This window comes from Phoenix dactylifera, chromosome 6 (genome assembly GCF_051530095.1).
Source record: "Phoenix dactylifera cultivar Ajwa chromosome 6, Ajwa_hap1_PhDact_Kaust_v1.1, whole genome shotgun sequence".
NCBI lineage: Eukaryota > Viridiplantae > Streptophyta > Magnoliopsida > Arecales > Arecaceae > Phoenix > Phoenix dactylifera.
The window spans coordinates 14,975,720-14,996,231 of NC_143195.1; the positions used below are offsets into that span (position 1 = coordinate 14,975,720).

Consider the following 20,512-nt stretch of genomic DNA (forward strand, 5'->3'; position numbering starts at 1 on the left):
AGCATGAAGATCATCCTCAGTTCTGAGGTTGTAAAGGCCTCCCTGTACAGAGCTAGTAGGCTTAGGCAAAGACTTGTTGTTTCTATCCCCGTTATCCCAAAGTTGGGCAGTCTCAGCAAGGGAATCCAAATACTCCCATGCCTCATCAGGTTGTTTTTCTAAAAATCTACCATTACACATGGTCTCTACAAACTGTTTCAACTGTGGAGATAAACCTTCATAAAAGAAACTAATGGTTCTCCAAGTTTCAAACCCGTGATGAGGGCATGAGAGAAGAAGGTCTTTAAATCTTTCCCAACATTCATAAAATGTTTCATTATCTTTTTGTTAGAAATTGCTGATATGTCTTTTCAAAAAGTTGGTCCTTTGTGTGGGAAAGAACTTCTTTAAAAATTCTCTCTGCATATCTTGCCAAGTTCTTATTGATCTAGGTCGCAAAGAGTTTAGCCATGTTTTGGCCTTATCCTTTAGAGAGAAAGGAAACAATGTCAACTTGAGGACATTCTCGGTGACGTTCGGCACTCTAAATGTAATGCTCAATTCTTCAAAATCTTTTAAATGAAGATACGGACTCTCTGACTCTAACCCGTGAAACTTGGGTTGCAATTGGATTACCCCTGGTTTGATTTCAAAATGTCCTACATTATCAGGAAAAATTATGCATGAAGGCTGACTAGTCCTAGTCGGTTGTTGGTATTGTCTTAGAGTCATAACATGGGGTTCATGTTCTCGATCGTGGTGGCTTCCCGCATCTTCATTTAAATCAGCCATCTCACAAGGTGTGAGATATTGAGAAGGAATTTCAGGGGTATGTCCTAAGGGATGATCTAAAGTTGTACGACTTAATCGACCAGTATCGTCCCTATTCCACTTTAGCATGCAAAATATTTTCCTCTCTTTTTTTTTTTTTTTTTAAAATATAAGTACCAACTAAAGATAACCTAAAACGACACCCTAAAACAAAAATCTATTCACAATCAAACATGCAACAAAACATTACACCTCAATTTCTAATATTTTTCTTAAATTTCTAGACAGCTCCTAACTGGTTTGAAGAGGGCACCTAAGCCTCCAATCCGGTCTAATGAACCGAGTTGACCAGGTAAGCTCCCAGGTAAGTGGAGGGGTCACGATGCGTTCGCAAAGGTCCCACTTAAAACCCACTTGCCTCGAACAGATGAACTGTCTCTCTTATAGGGACAAAGCTTGCCTAGACATCAACTAAGCCACAGAGCGAAATTGGTGCAACTTTCGGTGGTCTTCCTCCTATTGAGCTCGAATGTTCTTAGGGGCCGACGTCTAGTTGATTTTAGTTAAGCTTAGGATATCTATGCACTGGGGTGATTTTTGGGCTAAGGACGAGTGATGAAATCCCGACCTTATCTTTTTAAATGGGTTCAGCTCTTAGAATATTTTATGCTGATGCCTTATACTATATGCAACAATCAAGAGATTTTTTTCTTAATATTTTATGACAAGACATTAAATTTCATTGAATAGGTGATCAAGCAAATTATTTATTTATTTTTCTTAAATTTTATGAGTTGAAGTTTGAAATTTGAATTCTGAAATTTGAAATTTGAAATTTGAAATTTTAGGTTTTCCTCTTCTTTTTTTTTAAATTTTTGAATAATCACCCTTGATCTTTTCTTAAAGTTTTTTTTTTCTTAAATTTTCAATTAGCAAGAAGGGTTAATGAGATATAACAACAATAAACTCTGATTCTAAAAAAATTAAATGCAGAAAATTCAAAACAGAAATCAGCAAGATTTTATTTTAATCTAATGGTCTGAAAAGTCTCCGAATGTTAATCAGACCGTTCGGATTATTGAGCAATGTGTCTTGCACTAGCTGACCAAATTTGAGTCAAATCAGACGGCTAATTTCTATGATATCAGAGTTTGATGCAGACTGTGCAGGGAATTAAAAATAGTAGTAAAGATTTAAATTTTTTTTTTTCAAAAGAAAAATACTAACTACTAAGGTAAAAATTAAATCTAAAATTATACTAATAACTCAGTCGTTCCTCGGCAACGGCGCCAAAAACTTGGTGCGTTCGAAAAACTGTTCTCCCAAGTGTAGGAGAATCGCACAAGTAGTATAACTCGGAGGTCCGAGGTCGATTCCTCAGGGAACGATCTATAAATTATTAGCGTAATTTTTAGATGAATTTTTTAGTTGATCTTCAGAAATTAAAAGCAGAGAATAATAGGTAATTAAACAACGTTCAAGAATATAAAGAAGGCTAGAGATCCGGAATTTCCCTTGACAATATTACTTTCAACAAATAAACTCGGCGATTTCTTGATTAAGGATTAATTTGATAGAATAGTTCTAATCATGGAGTATATAATCTGAAAACATGAATTTAACATCCAAGTATTTATCGTGCCGGTTACATCTACGATAAATTAAGCATTGAAACAATCCATGCATCAATATATATAAACCATACAAGATCTATCTAATAAATAAATATGCAAGAATCTAAAACATACCAATGGATATAAAACATTTAGAATAAAGGTTTAGAATGTACTTGATGAAAGCAACATGACAAGGGTTCATCCATCACCCTTTGCCAAAAAAAATCAGCCCTCCATTAAAAAAAAACGTTCACCTCCCATATATTTTTTTTTCTTTTATTTTCTGAAACAGAACATGCTCTGTTTCTCTCTCTGTTTCTCTCCCCCTTTCTCCTCTTCAACCGAACGGCTGTCTCCTCCTTCAAAAAAAATGAGAGATGCCTGCCCCAGCCGAGAGAGGAGCTTCATATAGTTAGTATCCGATCCCCCCTGAGCACACGCGGTGGAGATGGGCGGATGGAGAGGAATCTCAAACGTTGATCGCGGCTGGGATGATGCTGGATATGCACGCGGGCAGATTCAACGCTGGGAACGGATGCGGAAAGGGTGGTTGATCACGGGTGCGGCGATCGCGGGATGAGCGGATGGCTGGGACGCGAGCTCCATCAGAATGAGATTCACGTGGGAGAAGAAGCTCGAACGTCGTGGAGGAGACTCGTTGATAACAGGATTGTCCTGGTGAAGATGGAAAGTCTCCACGCTGTGAATGTTGACCCCGAACTTGTGCACGGGATGGAGCTGGGAGGTGCTGTAAACGTAGATGGGACGGATGCCGGAGCTGATTGAAGAAGAAGGTTGCGGAGTATCCGGACGCGGGAGGAAGCGGACTGATGGAGTGCTAATCCGGAAGCTAATTCGGAAGGAACGCACGGAATGAAGCAAATCCCAGCTAGCTGCAAGATATGGAAAGCTCGGACGTGATGGAGGAGGTGGTTGGCTATGGAGGAGGCGGACGGCAGGCATGGGATCATGGGCTTGCGGACATCGCGATGCTTCATGGCTGGCTGGGACCATTCACGGGATGCTGTGGAGGAGGTGGACGGATCTTTGGACGCTGGGTAGAGGCTGGGAGGCGCGGACGGATCGGGAGCTGATTGCGGACGCCATGGTTCACGCTCAGGATGAGCGGATGGCTGGGAGGCGCTCCAACGCGTGAGATATGGACGCACGCTAGGATGGGTTGCACGCGGGCTCCATCGAAATGAGATGCACGGGCTACTGAAAATCGGTTGCAGTGAACTGGACGGCTGAACTTAGCCTCTTTCTAGTGTGCAACTGGGGTTGACCTATACGGTTGGCTGGTCATCCGCGGTGGTGCATCTTTTTGGACCTAATGCACATTTTTGTTTTGATTTACAATCACCTGCACCCCACAAAAATATAATATAAATGCAATACTTTTATCATTATTTATTAGCAATAATACTAATTTAAGTGATGTGTAAATCGCATTTTTATGCTCTCATCACCACCTCAGTCCCCCATAGACGAGGTGTTCGCAAATCAGCTTTCGGCTGAAATGCGGCTTCTCCTAAGTATCATTTCTAGGACTCTCTTCCCCAAAACTGGTAGGTTTGACTTCATCTCAGAGAGAGACCTAGCTTTGATGTTCCACAGACTCCAAGACACTCCTATCAACTTCCCTAAACTCATCTACAAGTATCTCTGTGAACCCCTAGACAAACCTAGGTTGAGTCTCGCATATGGAATGCTATTCAATCTTATCTTTAGGGAGTTAGAGGTCCCTATCCCTGTGGGAGAATGAAAGAGTAGATGCCCTATAAGCCAATCATTTGATGGGTTTCTCTTTGTAATCCTCTAAATCATGTACTTTGACACTCGATATATATCAATAAAGGCATTGTGTTTCATCATTTGATGATTATCTGTTTTATTATTGGATGATGAACCCCATAAATTAGGACATTGGTTTTAGGATTATGATGAGATCATACCAGTGAGACCTAAAATCCTAAAATCCTAAAATCCTAATTTAGAATATTTCCAGTCAAATTGGTATGTTGAGTCGGGGATCAATATTACCGGAAAGACTGGCACATCTTATGTATGCTCGATGTAGAGGGTGATTGATCTCACAATCACTTGTGTGAGACACTAATACAAAGATGTGGGTGCTCATTAGAGGAATGAGTTCACTGAAATGACCAGCCATGAGAACATCTTATGGATTCTTACTTAATTATCAAAAGATGGTTCTCATAGTGGGAGTTGTGCAAGTGATCCTTAGATCTGAGATCACCATGGTACCTTGTGCACTTGAAGCTATGTTTTGGTTTACCCTCATTCACGACATTGCGTTGTGTACGGGGTATTCTGGATATGGTGGATTTTGTACGAAGGTTGTGAGTAGGTCAACAAGGAATCAGTCACTTCTAGTAAGAGAAGGTAACATCCTACTTACTCTAATCTTATGATGATTCAAGAAGCCTTTGATCAAAGCAAAATGAATATTAGAAAGAATTTCTAATGTTTCATTGTTTGAATTATCATATAAAAGATTCAGAGAGACATGAATAAGTGATTGAGTTTGATATTGATCCATACTCATGCACTTATTCAGGATGTAGTATGACTGAGGGATTGAATTGCACGATAACTTGCCACTGAAGGGTATGTTTGGATTTATCCAATACATTCCTCATCTTCCGGGTAGACATGATACGTTGCTAGACGTCAATCATGTCTTGTGGGTTGATCGGATCAAAGAGTTTGATTAGATCAAAGCATCAGAAAGGTTCTGATTGCTAAGTCAGGTTTAGCACTAAATTGAACCTAAATTGGATTAGAGGTATTCTAATCAGGCTAGGTCAACTTGCACCTGCACCTATTGCTGGCTAAGATAAGGAACCCAATGGGTCACACACAAGAGAATTGATCAAGGGTCTAATTGGATTAGATCATGTTTGCAAGATGAACATGCTAGCACGTGTTGCAAACCCTAGCTCCTGATTCAAATTAAATTCGAATCTGATTCTTAGATTAGGTTGATCTAATATGATTAGATCATGACCTAATATGGGTTAGCCAAGAGTTGGAACCCATTTGGCTTTAATTAGACCTGATTTGATTAGGTTTAATGTTTTCTTTAAGTTCGTTAAACCCAATTGGATTGGGTTTGATAGGGCCTTCACTTCTGGACCATTGGATCACTCCCTGGATGAAGGATCTGGTCCACTGGTTGGCGCCTTCATCTGGACCATTGGATGGCTTCCTGGATGAAGGATCTGGTCCACTAGTTGGCGCCTTTATCTGGACCATTGGATGGATTCCTGGATGAAGGATCTGGACCATTGATCAACGCCTGAATCTGGACCACTGGATGGCTCTCTGGACGAAAGATCTGGACCGTTGCTCAGCGCCTGAATCTGGACCATCGGTGATGGCATTTTGCTTTTGGACCATTGGATGGCACCCTGGATGATGATGTCTTGATCTGGACCATTAGATGGCGCCTAGATCTGGACCATTGGCTTTGGTTCACTGCATTTGGGCCCTTGGATCATCAGGATTTAAGAGGGAGACATGAGAAAGAAGTTGATACACCCTTCTCCTTAGCACCCCATCATGATGGGATGCCTCTCTTGGCACATGCCTCATCATGATGAGGTGTGTGGATGGGATGCATCCCTTTATGATGCATCCCTCCATCTCTTATAAATAAGGAGGTGCCTTAGGGTTCTAAAGATCATCAAAGAAAAAGTCTCTCCTTCTCTCTCCCTTATCCCTTCTTTCTTACAAGCCTCTCTCTTTTGTCCTAACCCAAGACAAGAGGGTTTTCTTTAGGACAAAAAGGCTAGTGAATGTTTTAGAGGTAGAAAGGAAGAAGGAAGTGAAGAAAAATCAGCCAATTAAATCCTTTGGAAGGATTGAACAATTAGAATCAAGTTTTGGTGGAGCTAGAGTCTTGAACCTATTCCTGTGTGGATCAACATCGGAGGGTGAACATTTGGGCACCTTAGGACATCTTCAGACATATTGGATATAGCATGATAGGTATTCTTCTATACCAAGATTATATTTTCTACATTATTTGGTTATACTATTAAGGTGATCTTGGCTTATTAGGGTTTCATATAATGGGTTTTATAAGAAAATTTTATAATCCCGTATCTTCTGCTGCATCCTAGGGCACTGGGAAACCCAACAGTGGTATCAGAGCCACCCTTAATCAGTTTAACCAAATGATAATACATGCTATTATCTTGATGCTATGAGATAGCTAGGTTATTTGTATGCATGATTAGTTTATGCCATGAGATAGTGTTATATTCATGTTGTAGCACAGTATAATTGCTAGTGCTAAATTATAGAATGTGCAATGAGACCAATATAGTAGTATGAAAACTTTGGGCTGACCCATTCTGGAACAATCGACTCAGTTGGTGTCTAGGAAGGAAGCCACTGGTGGTTACTTAATTAGGACCTCACTCTCTGAGAGAGGGGTGCCTCCCACCTGCTTTTCTGGCCAATTATTTGATTGTCCTTTATGGTTGAGCTTAATGTTAGTAAGATACTACTATTTGAAAGCCCTCACTAAATTCATAATTAAGTCGTAGTGTTAATTGCTTTAAGCTGAGCCATTCTGAATCAATTGACTAAGTTGGTGTCTAGGAAAGAGGCTACAGGTGGTTATTTAATTAGGACCTTACTAAGTAAGGAGAGCCTCCCATCTGCTTACCTGGCCAACTATTTGATTGACCTCCATGGAAAAGCTAATTGCTGATATAACACTATAAAGGTCCTTCCTTCATGCTTAGATATTATTATGTCAATATCTACGCTAGCTTGTTGTGATTCCCACAAGGCTAGTATTAGGGATTGATATTGTAATATCTTGGTGTATATAATGCATATGGCATATTTTAATATGTTGCCTTGTTGTGATTCCTACAAGGGCAGCATTATTCAAATATGACTGTATAAAAATGAAGGGTTTGACTTAACTAGACACAATAGTTTGTTGTGATTCTCACAAGACTATATGTGTGCTAGAGGATAGGATAAAGTTGGGAATTGCATGGGATGTAATTGGAAAAAGTTTCCTACCTTTGAACTTATAAGGGCTTGTTGTGATTCCCACAAGGTCTTTTATAAGAAATTTGGATCTCAACCCCACTAAGAAAATTAGTATTTTCTCGTTCATCATACTTGAGGGTTATGATATTCGATAAAAATAGTGGGAGTAACAATTAGATAAAAGTCCTTGTCTGATTGAATACATGTCATCATGATTGGTCTGCTTAATTAATGGGAATTTTATCTTGTTTAATGCCATAATCTTCTAATTGTTGTTTAATCCACAAGATTTGAGCACAACAACTCCCGGCTGCAACATATTCAGCTTCAGCAGTAGATAATGCAACCGAGTTTTGTTTCTTGCTAAACCATGAGATAAGGTTTTCTCCTAGAAATTGACACGACCCGCTGGTACTTTTTCTATCAAGCTTACATCCAGCGAAGTCTGAATCTGTGTATCCTATTAAGTTTAGGCTAGATTCTTTAGAGTACCATAGCCCTATATTCTTAGTTCCTATTAAATATTTAAAAATTCTCTTAACTGCAACTAGATGTGATTCTTTAGGATTAGCCTGATATCTAGCACACATGCAAACACTAAACATAATATCAGGTCTACTTGCAGTAAGATACAATAAGGATCCTATCATACCTCGATACAGTTTCTGATCTACAGATTTACCTGATTCATCTTGGTCTAATTTGCATGATGAACTCATGGGGGTGCTGATTGATTTGTTTCCCTCCATATCAAACTTCTTGAGCATCTCCTTGATATATTTGGCTTGATTGATGAAGATGCCTCCTTCAGATTGTTTGATTTGGAGTCCAAGGAAGTAAGTCAGCTCTCCCATCATGCTCATCTCAAATTCACTCTGCATCAAGTTAGCAAATTCTTCGCAGAGACGATTGTTAGTAGCACCGAAAATAATATCATCAACATAAATCTGTACTAACAGCATATCTTGGTTTTTCTTTTTCAGAAAAAGAGTTGTATCTATATTACCCCTAGAGAACTCATGTTCTAATAGGAATTTGCTAAGTTTCTCATACCATGCTCTAGGTGCTTGTTTCAAACCATAAAGTGCTTTGTTCAATTTATAAACATGATTAGGGTATTGATGATTTTCAAAACCAGGAGGTTGTTCTACATATACCTCCTCATTAATATACCCATTTAAAAATGCACTCTTTACATCCATTTGAAATAGTTTGAAGTTCTTAGAGCATGCATATGCTAATAATAATCTAATAGCCTCAAGTCTAGCTACAGGAGCAAAGGTTTCATCAAAATCTATACCTTCTTCTTGATTATACCCCTTTGCTACTAGTCTAGCCTTATTCCTTATTACGATTCCATCTAGTTTATTTTTATAAATCCATTTTGTACCTATAATTGGATATTCAGAAGGTCTCTCAACTAGATTCCACACTTTGTTTCTAGTAAATTGGTTTAATTCTTCTTGCATTGCATTTATCCAATTTACATCATTTTCGGCTTCTTCTATATGTTTGGGCTCAAAGTGTGAGACAAACGCTAGATGGTTATTTAAATTCCTAAGGGATGCTCTAGTCCTAACCGGTTGAGATGGGTCATCTAGAATTAGTTCCTTAGGATGCCCGTGAGCATACCTCCAAGCTTTAGTTAGCCCATGATCCACAATAGCCTCTTGGCTTGATGATGCTCCTTCAATCAATTTTTGATTATCATCTTGTAATGTCATTTCATCTATCTTTTCTTCAAGAATTTCAGCATCATCATCAAGGTTAACTTTCTTACTAGAGGAAATGTCACTAGAATCATCAAATACAACATGTATAGATTCTTCTATAACTAGGGTTCTTTTATTAAAGACTCTATAGGCTTTACTAGTCGTAGAGTAACCTAAGAATATGCCCTCATCAGATTTAGAGTCAAATTTACCTAGATTATCTTTTTCATTATTATGAACAAAACACCTACATCCAAAAACATGAAAGTAGTTTACCTTTGATTTTCTGTTTTTCCAAAGTTCATAAGGTGTTTTCTTTATAATGGGTCTTAATAAAACTCTATTTAATATATGACAAGAAGTATTAATGGCTTCTCCCCAAAAGTACTTAGGGAGGTTACTTTCACACAACATAGTTCTAGCCATTTCCTCTAGAGTTCTATTTTTTCTCTCCACAACTCCATTTTGTTGTGGTGTCCTAGGTGCAGAAAAATTATGAGTTATTCCCTTTTTACTACAAAACTCATTGAATAACTGATTTTCAAATTCGGTACCATGGTCACTTCTAATGGCTATTACTGAAGTATCTCTAGCATTGGTTACTTCCTTATGAAACTTTTTAAATACTGAAAAAGCTTGATCTTTATGTGCTAAGAACATAACCCAAGTGTACCTAGAATAATCATCTACAATAACTAGACCATATTTATTTCCACCTAGGCTTGTTGTTCTAGTTGGTCCGAATAGGTCCATGTGTAATAATTCTAGAGGTCTAGAGGTAGAGACACATTTTATGGATTTAAATGAGTTCCTAGATTGTTTGCCAAATTGACATGCTTCACATATTTTGTTCTTTTCAAATTTTAATTTTGGCAAACCTATCACGGAATCTCTTTTAACTAGTTTAGTTATTGTGTCCATGATTGCATAACCTAACTTACGGTGCCATAACCAACTAGCATCATTATCTTTAGTTTCATTAACAACTAAACATTGGTTATGTTTTGCAAGATCTTCTAGGTCTACAACATATACATTTCCACGTCTAATTCCTTTAAAGACTAAACTATTGTCATTAGGGTTTGTTATAATGCATAGTGATGGTTTAAACATAACATCATACCCTTTATCACATAATTGACTAATGCTTAACAAGTTATGCTTAAGACCATCAACATATCTAACATTATCAATAAAAGTAGAAGGGGTGATTTGAACTTTACCAATACCAATGATGTGACCTTGGTTGTTGTCTCCAAAAGTCACAGCACCTCCCTTCTTAGCTTCAAGGGTGAAAAATTGATCCTTATCACCCGTCATGTGTCTTGAGCAGCCACTATCCAAATACCAGCAGTTTTTGTTGACCTTGGCTGCAAGACACTCCTACACAAGCAAATCATGTCAACTTAGGTACCCAAGTTTTCTTGGATCCTTCATGGTTAGTCAAGTTGGTTCCTTTTGGAACCCATACCCTTTTAATTTTCCTTCTTGATTTACCTTTCCTAAAATTACACACATTTGCTTTATGACCTATAGTTCCACAACAAAAGCAGGTTATTTTCTTAGTTTTAGTTTTCCCAGCTTTAACAAAGAAGTTACTAAGAAGTTTTTGTTTATTTCTTGGTTTATATCCTAAACCCGCTTTATTAAATACTGCTCGTTGACTATTGAGTATCATATTTAACTTTTCAGAACTATATGTAAATTTTTCAACTAAGGGTTTGTATTTGTTAAGTTCTTTAGTTAGTGTTTGATTTTCTGTTTTTAGATCATTTAGTTTGTTTGTTAGATCCTTGTTTAAGATTTGTTTATGGTTTTTAAATTCTGAAAATTTCTTAGTTAGTTTTCATTATCTTTAGTTAAGGTATTAGTCTTTTGAAATAAAAGTTGGTTGCTTGTCTTAAGTTCTATATTTTCTTTGGTGATTAAATCCTTATCCTTAACTAATTTATCGTATTTATGTAGGTATGATTGATTAGTTATTTTTAGTTCTTTATTCTTAAGATTTATTGCCTTATATTCTATCATTAATTCATTAAAAGCATCATAAAGTTCATCAAATGTAAAATCAAGCTGTGTTTCGGAAGTTACCTCATTTTCATTGGCCATGAAGTAGAAATTGGCCTTCTCTTCTTGTTCTTCATCCGATGATGAAGATGATGTGTCGGAGTCCGATAGGGTGGTGACAAGGGCTTTCTTCTTCTTGTACTTGCTACCCTTCTTTAGTAAGGGACACTCAGCTCTGATGTGTCCCGGCTTTTTGCACTCATAGCACCCAATCCCCTCATTTTCCCTTTCCTTATCTTTGTCCTTGCGGTAGAAATTTGAGGGGCCTCTCCTTTGATGATAAGCCTTCTTGTGGTTGATGAATTTTTTGAACTTGCGCACAAGAAGTGCCTCACCATCATCTTCCTCATGTTCTTCTCCTTCACTGCTGCTACTGCAAGATAATTCCTTGTTAGATGAAGTAGATTTCAGAGCTATTACCTTTTTCTTGTGGGAGGACTCTTCCTCGTTGTGTTGCTTCATGGTTAGCTCGTGCGTCATTAAGGATCCAAGAAGCTCCTCGAGTGGTAATTTGTTCAAGTCCTTGGCTTCTTGGATTGCCGTCACTTTAGCTTCCCACGACCTTGGTAGACACCGAAGGATTTTCCTGACAAGCTCACTGTTAGTATAGTTCTTGCCAAGGCTTTTTAGGCCATTGACAATGTCAGTAAACCTAGTGAACATGCTAGTGATTGTCTCATTAGAATCCATTTTAAATAGTTCATACTTATGAACCAATATATTAATTTTGGATTCTTTAACTTGATTTGTGCCCTCATGGGTCACTTCAAGTCTATCCCAGATCTCTTTTGCAGAGTTGCAAGTAGAGACCCTATTGAATTCATTTCTGTCTAAGGCACAGTAAAACACATTCATAGCTTTAGAATTTAGTTGTGCCTTTCTCATGTCATGTTCATCCCAATCCTTTTCTAATTTGGGTACCGTGATACCCTCTACATATGTGGATGGGATGTATGGGCCATTTACTACAATGGTCCACATCTCATAGTCTTGGGCTTGGATGAATATTCTCATCCTAGCCTTCCAGTATGAGTAGTCGGATCCATTAAAGAAAGGGGGTCTTTGGGTGGACTGACCCTCAATGTGGGAAGATCCAAATGGGGTTGTCATTTTGATCTTTTAACTCTTGGATGGAAAAGTTTAGGCTCTGATACCACTTGTTGCCCAGATAGACAACCCAAGAGGGGGGGTGAATTGGATTTTAAAATAATTTTAACTATTAAATCGTTTGTGGGTGACTAATTAATGCTTTTTACAAGATGATTAATTAGTTGCTGTGATGTGTATGAAATAAGAGTAATGGTAAGAGACAAGCAATCACAAACACAAAGCTTTTATAGTGGTTCGGAGCTAACCCTTGCTCCTACGTCCACTCCCCAAGTCTCTCTTGGGAATTCACTATAACCCCTTGGATTACAGCCGGTTGTTTTCCAAGCTCACAACCAAACTTGTTGTTTTACGAGCTCACAACGAACTCGGTCGGTTTTCCCAGGCTCACCGACTAGAACCAACCCCGATTGTTTTCCCGGGATCACAATCGAACCCTTACACACGTTGGTTTTAATAACTAGGCTCACCAACTAACCTCTATACCCTTGATTCAATCTCCCGATTGAATCAAGCAAATACAAGTTGTAAATAAAATAGACAAACAGAAAAACAAGCTTCTCAAAAGCAGATTAAAGACAATATAATCTAAAAGGAGTTTGGAAGCCCTCAAACGCTTTTAAGTTGGAGAAGAGGAATGGCTTCATAAACTTCGGTCTCCTCTTGAATGTGTAGTCGACTTGAATGCAGGAGGAGCTTCTTTAATTGCTGGGAAGATGTAGGTGGATGCAGTAAATGCAGATCTTCCCTTTTTCTCGTTGAAGAACAAGTTGCAGAGTTGAATGCTTGAATACTTGGAGTGGAATGGTTGTTCTCTTCCTTGCTACAGTCTTCTGTGGCTATTTAAACCAACCCCCACGGAAACTAGCCGTTAGAGAGCTTTTTCTGCCCGTTCTGCACACTCTGCGCAGCCTGACAATGTGTCCGTTGGTGGGTTAGAGTCGACTCGCGCGATCAGGAGTCGACTCGGCTGTAGCGGGAGTCGACTCAAGCTTTTCCGGAGTCGACTCGGCAACTGTTCCAAATTTGAATTAAAGTTGCCTTCACGACTGGGAGTCGACTCGTCTTGACCTGGAGTCGACTCGCCAACTTCTGGAGCTGACTTGGCAATTTTGGAGTCGGCTCATCCACTGAAGTCCGTGGATCCAATTTTGAATTTGATCTACTCGAGTCGACTCGACTGTCCTGGGAGTCGACTCGAATCTCAGAGCCCGAACTCTCGATTCTCTGTCTTTTGGCTCGTCCAGTCTTGGAGTCGACTCGAACTTCCTCGGAGTCGACTCGGCTCTCAGTTTCCGAAACTTGGTCTTCTGCCTTTTTGATGTGAAGCTGTCTTGGAGTCGACTCGAGCTGTCTGGGAGTCGACTCGAATCTCAGACCCGAAAACTGCTCTCTGACTTTTTCTTTGTGCTCCTCTTGGAGTCGACTCTTACTATCCTGGAGTCGACTCGGTGAACATCGGAGTCGACTCGCGCACTTTGGGAGTCGACTCGTTGACAGGTTCTGAGTTGAAGCTTTCTGTTCTTCTGTCTGTTCTCAGTCGGAGTCGACTCGTACAGATCTGGAGTCGACTCGAGCCCGTGCCAGTAAACTTGATACGCTTGGAGTCGACTCGTGATACTCTGGAGTCGACTCGAGTCTCAGACTTTGGTTCAAGCTGACTTCTTAACTTATCCAAAAATTATGAACCAAGTCTTGAGACACTTAGACAAGATTTTCACTGAAACACTTAATTGAATTCATTAGTAAACAAGAAATATACTCAATTGCTTTGATCTCATCAAAATCAAATAGGGTTTTAATCAATCACTCCACAAGTTTAGAATATAGTTATCGCTTTGATAAGGCTCTTCTCTTCTTTGTCAAGATTGCTTCACTCTTCAAGGGTTGGTGGAGCTCTTAGTGCCTCTTAGAATCTGCTCAACCACTTTCTTTTAGCTCTTTGAATGAAGCACTTGATTGAAGAATGCTAGGACTTGCTTTTTCTTGAATGAACTTTGATTTGTTTGCAAAAGATACCTTACTCTGATGAATAGTGTCACTTTAAATACTTTTCCACATCTTTTGGTCGCTCCCCATTGGTTAGATTTGAAAAACGATTCGTTACTAGCCGTTGGAAGGTCAAAAAGTACTTCTGCAGAACTAGTCGTTATGCCTCTGCCCATGCTGGGGTCGACCCAAACTTTTCTAGGGTCGATTCAACTTACTGTTCATTGGGCTTGGGCTCGACCCAACTTACTCTGGGGTCGACTCAACCTTCACTGGGGTCGACCCCTGCTACATTGGTGTCGGCCTTCTCAGGAATCACAAAACCTTGGATTTTCGGCAGTTTTCACTGGGGTCGACTCAACCTATCTTGGGGTCGACCCATGCTACAGTGGGGTCGACTCAAACTCCATTGGGGTCGACCCTCTCAGGGATTCCAGAGACATGATTTTTGAGCATATATCCTTGGGGTCGGCTCATGTTCAGTTGGGGTCGGCTCTATTGGGGTCGTCTCAAGTATTCCTAGGGTCGACTCCAGCTGGGGTCGGCTCAAAGAAGCTTGGGGTCGGCCCTCTCAGTAAATTTCAGAGAGTTGTTTTCTTGAGGCTTGAAACTGGGGTCGACTCAAGGTTCTTTGGGGTCGGCTCCACTCCTGGGGTCGACTCAAGCATACATGGGGTCGACTCCACTTACTGTTCATTTGTGCCATTTTTGCAAGGGTGTGCGAGATGGTTCCATGGTATGCCAGGGTCGACTCCACTTATGTTGGGGTCGACTCAATCCACACTTTGCTGCATCTTAAGGTTAGACTAATTCATATAATCAAAGAAATATATTTCAAACAATTATGAGTGTATGCTACGATAGAGCTGCATACCCTTAACAATGAAAATCACTGTTTTGCCCTTAAGAGTTCTCTATCCCTTCTCTTTTGCAAATTTTATCTCGTTGTTAATCATTGGAAGACATCTTGATCTCATTCTCTTAATGTATCGAGGGTGTCGTATTCATTAGGGATGTATCACATTAAATTGTATTATTAATTTGATATTTCCTCAATGGTTGTGTTAATCATCGAAATAACACTATTATTCTCATTATGATAGACGGCCAGTGTTGTAAGTACGACCACTCTTTGTACTCATGATAACAGCCATCCCATGGAACCACCGCTCTGATACCAAAATTGATGAGGGAACGGGATGGAGGAGGATGAATTTGGAGGTGGAGAAAGGCGTGACAATTTTTCTCTTTTTTCTTTCATGCAAATGTGGCTTGAGTAGGGATGAGCAGAGAGTGTTTGTTAATTTGGGTGAGGATATGGCTAGATTGGGTGTGGGCAAGTTTAGATTGGGTGTGACGTAGGTAGGTAGAATGGGATTTGATTGGGTTTGATGTGGTGTGATTAAAGTGGATGAGGCGTGGCTAGATTGATGAGTCATAATAGTACTCAAACTCTAAGGTATAATGGCGTGGGAAGGCTAAGATAAATAAGATGATGGGTGGTAGAGTCCTACTTCCACTCAAACTCTCAAAGAGCTGGGGCATGAGAATGGGTGAAGAATCCCACTTCACTCAAACTCTTCCCAAGTTGGTGTCTCACCCAGAGAAAAACACATCGCACTTCAAGGAAAAAATAATAGATTCAACTTAGAATTTTCTAAACTCTAATCTGTCGATTTATTCATCATCCCTTCTTTTATAGAGTAGGAGGTTAGAAACAAACAACAACAATTAGCTCTTATCTACTAGAGATAAGGAGTTTAAAATAAATTAAACTCCTTTAAACAAGGACTCGCTAACACTCACTTTGAATGAGTCAAACAAACAAAGTAAAATAGAAGGACTCTCGTGACTCTGGTTAGCTTCACGCACACCTAATTATTTTAAATAAAAGGACTTGCTAACAGATTCAGACTTTGAATAAGTCAAACAACAAAAGACTCGCTAACTAATGGCAGAGAAAAATGTGACTCTAGTTGGGCTTCACGCACGCCCCCCTGAGAAGTCCTTATGGGAGTGAAATTGCTCCCTTGCATTGGCGCCCCCAATTGGCACGGACGCCCTTGAGGAGTCCTTCTGGGAGTGAAATTGCTCCCTTGCATTGGCGCCTCCAAATGCCACGCATGCCCCTAAGGAGTCCTTCAAGGAGTGAAATTGCTCCCTTACATTGGCGCCTCCAAATGCCACGCATGCCCCTAAGGATTCCTTCAAGGAGTAAAATTGCTCCCTTACATTGGCGCCCTTGGGTTGCTGCATTGACGCCCCTGGAAAACCCCAAATGCCGTGAAACCAAGCTGCTGGTTGGCGCCACTTGGAGAGTCCCAAGTTGAGTGGAACTCTTGATTTCCATCATGTACTCTTAGTTTTTTTTTTTTTGGTACAACGACTACTCACACCCGATGGGTGTGAATGCGACCAACAAAATCAGAAAACAGATGACTACATAGAAAATGCCAGTGCAGACGCATGGTTCATCCAGATAAAGCCTCCTGAGTGATGTACAATAAAGGAAGCAACCCAGTTAGCAATACAATTTGCCTCCCTATAAACATGGGTGGCTAGGTAGGACTCACTCTCCAAGAAGTCGGCGGATGTCTTGGAGCAATGGCTTCTCTTAGCAGAGCACCCTCGGCCCCAGACCTACTCGATCACCATGGTCAAGTCCCCCTCTAGAAGGATGCAATCCACGTCCAATACCCATCTCGCATAGGTGACGCCCTCCCATGCTGCTCTGAGTTGGCCGCACACAAATGTAACCATTGCAGAGAAACTGTACTCTTAGTTTTCACCACACATCTTGCAAATTTTTTTTAAAAGACCTAATTCACACCCCTCTTGGGTTGCATATTTGGACAACAAAATGTATAATATATAATATACATAATGTATAATACATAGTGTAAATATATTCAATCCATATCAAGCCAGTTTGATTCAAGATTTTCTAGAATTGAGCTCATGCTACTCAGTTCATTTGATAGTCCTAAAACTTAGGCTACTCAATTTATTTGATAGCAAAATCCAAGAACATTTATAGGAAATTGCCCAAGTAATATGACAAGTCTTGAAAATATTTAACTCCTCATGAGTGGACTTTGAATCCACTATACATATATCTAAAACTTGTAGGTGTTCCAGGAGCTAAAAGATGCTAATGAAGAGAATTTGGTGCAAATGGAAAAGTCCCAAGGATATTGATCTTAAGTTTCTAGATGATTGTTGTTAGCTTTTAAAAGATACGTTGCATGCACCTGCACCTGTATTAAAGGAGCTATCAATTTCTAGATGGTAATAGCGGTTAGAATTTCTCCTTTTGCAATGGTTGCGTTTCTATTGATTTGTATAACCACTTGATTAAATGACCCATACCTTGACGGCGCTATTCAATTTACCAGGGACTATGTTTCAAGCGAGATGAGGCTGTTCTACTTGTATGATACCGTCAAAGGCCGAAATGATTTGCAGGAATGCTAATTGTGAAAAGATTCTGGCTCACATGGTGAATGACGATATACTTCCAGCTACCAAATACAGCACGTTAAAATAGGCTTTCAGCCAACCTTATCATATGAAAGAATGGTAAAATCAGATACGAATATATCATCCTATTGTGGTTCACTTTTTACCGTACCATTTACAGATCACTCCGCTTTTGTTGTCAGCTCATTTGCTGCACTACTTTGATATCTGTTTTTCCATTTAAAGAACATAAAGAATGAACCATTGAGACACCAGAATGAAACTCAACCAAAGTCTGGAGCAAATCCTTTAACGGTGATTCATAACCTTATAAATCTGGTTAAAATGTAGAGCAAATAAATATCTGTTAGGCATCTAATACAATTCAAGTGCCCAAAGAACCCCGTTAAGAAAACTACAGGGCCACAAAAATTACAACTCATATGGTCAACCTTCAAACAACCCTAGCTTTCCATCCGGAGCTATTCTAACAACCAGCCTGATAGAATAAAAAGGGCAACCACTTGTGGTGCCATTACACTTCTCCAAGAGATCCAAAGATGATATCTTTGGACTCTGGTGCCTCTTCATTCACTCAAAGAAATGAACCTCCAATACACACTCTTCAAGAGAACATGACACCAACCTTCTTAGCAAAGTCATCTTCATCATCCTCTTCATCCTCCTGGTATGAGTTCTCATGATCTTCTGGTTTGAATTCCTCATCATCAACTTCCTCATAGTCAGACTCTCCATCTCTCTGGCCATAATTTTCCAGCTCCTGATCATCTGTAGCACCCGCTATCATGCCATCTTCCACTTCATGTGTATGTCCTCCAGCTGAAGCTTGGTCATCATTAGGTAATTCTTCCCCTTCCATAGGGATGATACCTACTTCTTTCTCTTCATCAACTCCTGCAACCTTGGATTCTTTACAGCAGTTGGCAGTAAAATCATCTTCTCTCTCTGTTGCTACCAAGATAGAAGAACCAATCCCACCTACATTGTCTCTCTCAGTATTTTTATCCCCATTGCAGCAATTTGCACCATTTCCAAAAGCATTCTCTCTTTTCCTCTTCAGAATGACACTCAGAGACTTTGGACCCCCGAATGAAAGAAAATCATCCGATTCTTGATGGCCCAAAGGTTTCCCTATCTTGATTTTTTTCTGGTCTTGTAACTTCTCTGAAAGTTTTGCTCCTTTGAGCTCTGCAAGACTTTTTGGACCTGCGAAGTTTAGAGGATCCACTTCTTCTCTTCTGATGGGCTGAACAACAGGATTCCTCACATCTGAGACAACAGGCCTCTTTATTTTATCGTGGTGCCTTCCCTTGTAATTTACAGGCCTCGCAGGTGATGATCTTTCTTGGTGTCTTCCTTTTTCTCGGTTTCCCTCTGACTGCAGATCAATAGGCCGATCTGCTGACGATCTGGTAGGAAGAGTTATTCTACCTTGCAGACGACTGTTTACAGAGCTTTCCATGGGAAAAAGTCGGGGACCCCTGCAGGCATGATGAGCACGGTACCTCTCCTTATCAACAAAGTAGTTATGCCTCTGATAGAGTTTGCCACAATGATCAGGACTGAAAATCGATTTCGAACCATTTAGCTTTCTTTGCTTCAATAACCGATGGCGCAAATCCGACCCATCTATGTCATGAGAGCTCTCCTGCCCCTGCAGCATTCTTTTTTCATGCATTGATGCTCTTTCTAGAATCCTCTCAGAGGAAGTCCTTTGCTGTTCCCGACCATAGTGATTATCTAATTGTCCATGCCTGTCATGCACACCCACCCCATTATCCTGGTCTCTCTCTAAACTAGGAACAGACTCATAGTCAGAATGGTGATAATCGAAGTCACTGACATGGTTCAGATTCCTTGCATCTTGAACAGGCACTCTTTCAAAGTCACCTTCATCGCAGAAGTATTCAGAGTCTTCCATATTATTTACAAGAACGTCAAAACCAGGAGATGACTCTCGCAAGAACTCATCGGCTTCTCTAGCATTCTGGAGGTAATCATCTATAGGCTGAGACTGCCGACTTCGTGGCCAGCCCAGAGCAATACCACTGCCGACAGGAACATTGCTTTGCTGGAACATGGGAAGCCCATCTTCTGATGGATAAGGTGACGCAGTTTCCTTAATTGCAAAACCATTATTGAGTACATTTTCAGATTTTCCAGCTGGTTTAACAGGGGCAAGTGGCACTTCAATTGGCTTGTCAAAATCTGATTTACTTATGCTTTGCTGAGAGGTACGTTCCTTAAGACACCATGATTCTTTCTTGAGGGGTGACACAGCATCAGGAGGAGATGAATACTGCTGCGGAACAGGATTATCTCTTTGTTGTGGTCCATGCATGAAAGGGCATCTATCACCTTTCAAGCAATGCCCCTTTTGAAAATAATAGCAAGGAACATTTTGCTTATTTAAGTTAAAACCAGCAGGACCATGTGCTGCAGGAACATGTGTTAATGCCACAGTTTGTGAGGGAGGTGGTGCTAATTCTGAAGTAGTCCCCAGCATTCCAAGCAGACCATCAAGCGGCTGAATAAAAGAAAAAAGTATTAGCATCCAGATATTAAACAGCATTTATGGAATATGCGGCATCAATGTACAATGATTGAAAGAGTATTCTTTTTTTTTTTTTTGACCAAATGTGATGATTTCTGAACCCATAAGCAATTTAATTCCAGGCTCATTTCAAGCAAACTCATGCAAGAAGATGAGCAAGATATTTCCCATCATGTCACATGGATGAGATAAAAGGACAA

At 40.0% G+C, this 20,512-nt stretch overlaps 1 protein-coding gene and 1 non-coding gene across 2 annotated transcripts in view; one reads left to right on the forward strand and one right to left on the reverse strand.

Annotated features, from left to right (window-relative positions):
* Positions 1 to 250: 250 nt before the first annotated feature.
* On the forward strand, positions 251 to 359 carry LOC120106830 (small nucleolar RNA R71). The gene has a single exon (XR_005508845.3). It is a non-coding gene; the product is annotated as a small nucleolar RNA R71 (small nucleolar RNA).
* A 17,674-nt stretch (positions 360 to 18,033) lies between these two features.
* Positions 18,034 to 20,512, reverse strand: part of LOC103708771 (zinc finger CCCH domain-containing protein 32-like) — a 28,300-nt gene continuing 25,821 nt past the window's right edge. The window contains exon 3 of the mRNA XM_008793843.6: positions 18,034 to 20,285. Coding sequence (XP_008792065.4) covers positions 18,363 to 20,285 — 1,923 coding nt within the window. The 3' untranslated portion in view covers positions 18,034 to 18,362. The remainder of the gene's footprint in view (positions 20,286 to 20,512) is intronic.